This window comes from Malurus melanocephalus, unplaced genomic scaffold (assembly GCF_030028575.1).
Source record: "Malurus melanocephalus ecotype Western Australia unplaced genomic scaffold, MMel_1.1 scaffold_1064, whole genome shotgun sequence".
Lineage (NCBI taxonomy): Eukaryota > Metazoa > Chordata > Aves > Passeriformes > Maluridae > Malurus > Malurus melanocephalus.
Window position 1 is genome coordinate 13,980 of NW_026624296.1, and position 1,068 is coordinate 15,047.

Genomic DNA, 1,068 nt, shown 5'->3' on the forward strand with positions numbered 1-1,068 from the left:
CATTTCAAAAGGCTATCAGGTTCCAGGACACGGGAAAATCTGGTTTTGTGATGCCTCAAACAACAACACTGAAAACTCTGGAAGCTCACTGAACACAAACCAAGAATATTCTTTGAAACGGACTTTGYAAGCAAACACAGAGGAATTTGAGAGCAAACACTTTGTAACCACTTGCAGAAATAAAAACAAACACGTTCTACTCACATCTTCAGTGTCCTTAACCCGTAAAATCTGTTCCCGCAGGTCCTGGAGGTCGTTGAAGGTGGACTGTGCTGTTATAGAATATACTAGTGCAAACCCCTGCCCGTTCTTCATGTACAGATCCCTCATGGCTGTGAATTGCTCCTGCAATCAAACAGGTTTTAAAGTAATTAGCTGGTGAATGAAGATAATGAATAGCTACAAAGGAATACTTTCATTGTACTGGAGACARGAATACAGTGCCACGCAGCATGGATTTACATATTTACCCCTCACAGAAACCCATCGAAGCATGGAAATTGAATAAAAGCATTAACACTCCTTCCCTTTGTGGGTTTGTTTTTTTTTTTTTTTTAATAGAGAAATGGGCTTCTTGAAAAAATGGGAAGAAGATGAGGAGCAGCAATRAAAACATCTGAGCAGAGAGATAGAAATGGCAGAGCAGGCTGGACAATCCCAGCCCAGAGCTGCCTCAGTTTCCCCAGGGAAAGGAATTTTACCAAATTTCTGCTTCTGCTGTCGGGAATTTTCAACAATAAACCCAACTTCCAGGGATCCCCACCTGCCAACCCCCAGAGGGTTTGTCTGGCCAGGGCCAGGGCTCTGCCAGCTGCAGGTGACACTGGCACTGCCAGGGAGTCACCCCAGCTGCTGAGGGACAGCCAGGRCAGTGCCAGGGGAGGGTTCCTTGGCTCTGCAAGGCTGCTGTGACACTGCAGGGCACCTTGTGCCCGCCTCTGGCTGCCTTCTGGGTCCCTGAATTCCAGCCACTGGGGAAATGAATGTTTAAAACCCTCCTGGAGCAGAATGCTGACGTGGGGATGGCACAGGAAAGGTGAGTGGCACAGGGAAGGTGAATGGCACAGG

At 47.4% G+C, this 1,068-nt stretch overlaps 1 protein-coding gene across 1 annotated transcript in view; it reads right to left on the reverse strand.

The window, feature by feature from the left end:
- RAP1A (RAP1A, member of RAS oncogene family) overlaps positions 1 to 1,068 on the reverse strand; it is a 9,599-nt gene continuing 8,531 nt past the window's right edge. The window contains exon 5 of the mRNA XM_057386820.1: positions 1 to 345. Within this exon, the coding sequence (XP_057242803.1) occupies positions 16 to 345 (330 nt within the window). The 3' untranslated portion in view covers positions 1 to 15. The remainder of the gene's footprint in view (positions 346 to 1,068) is intronic.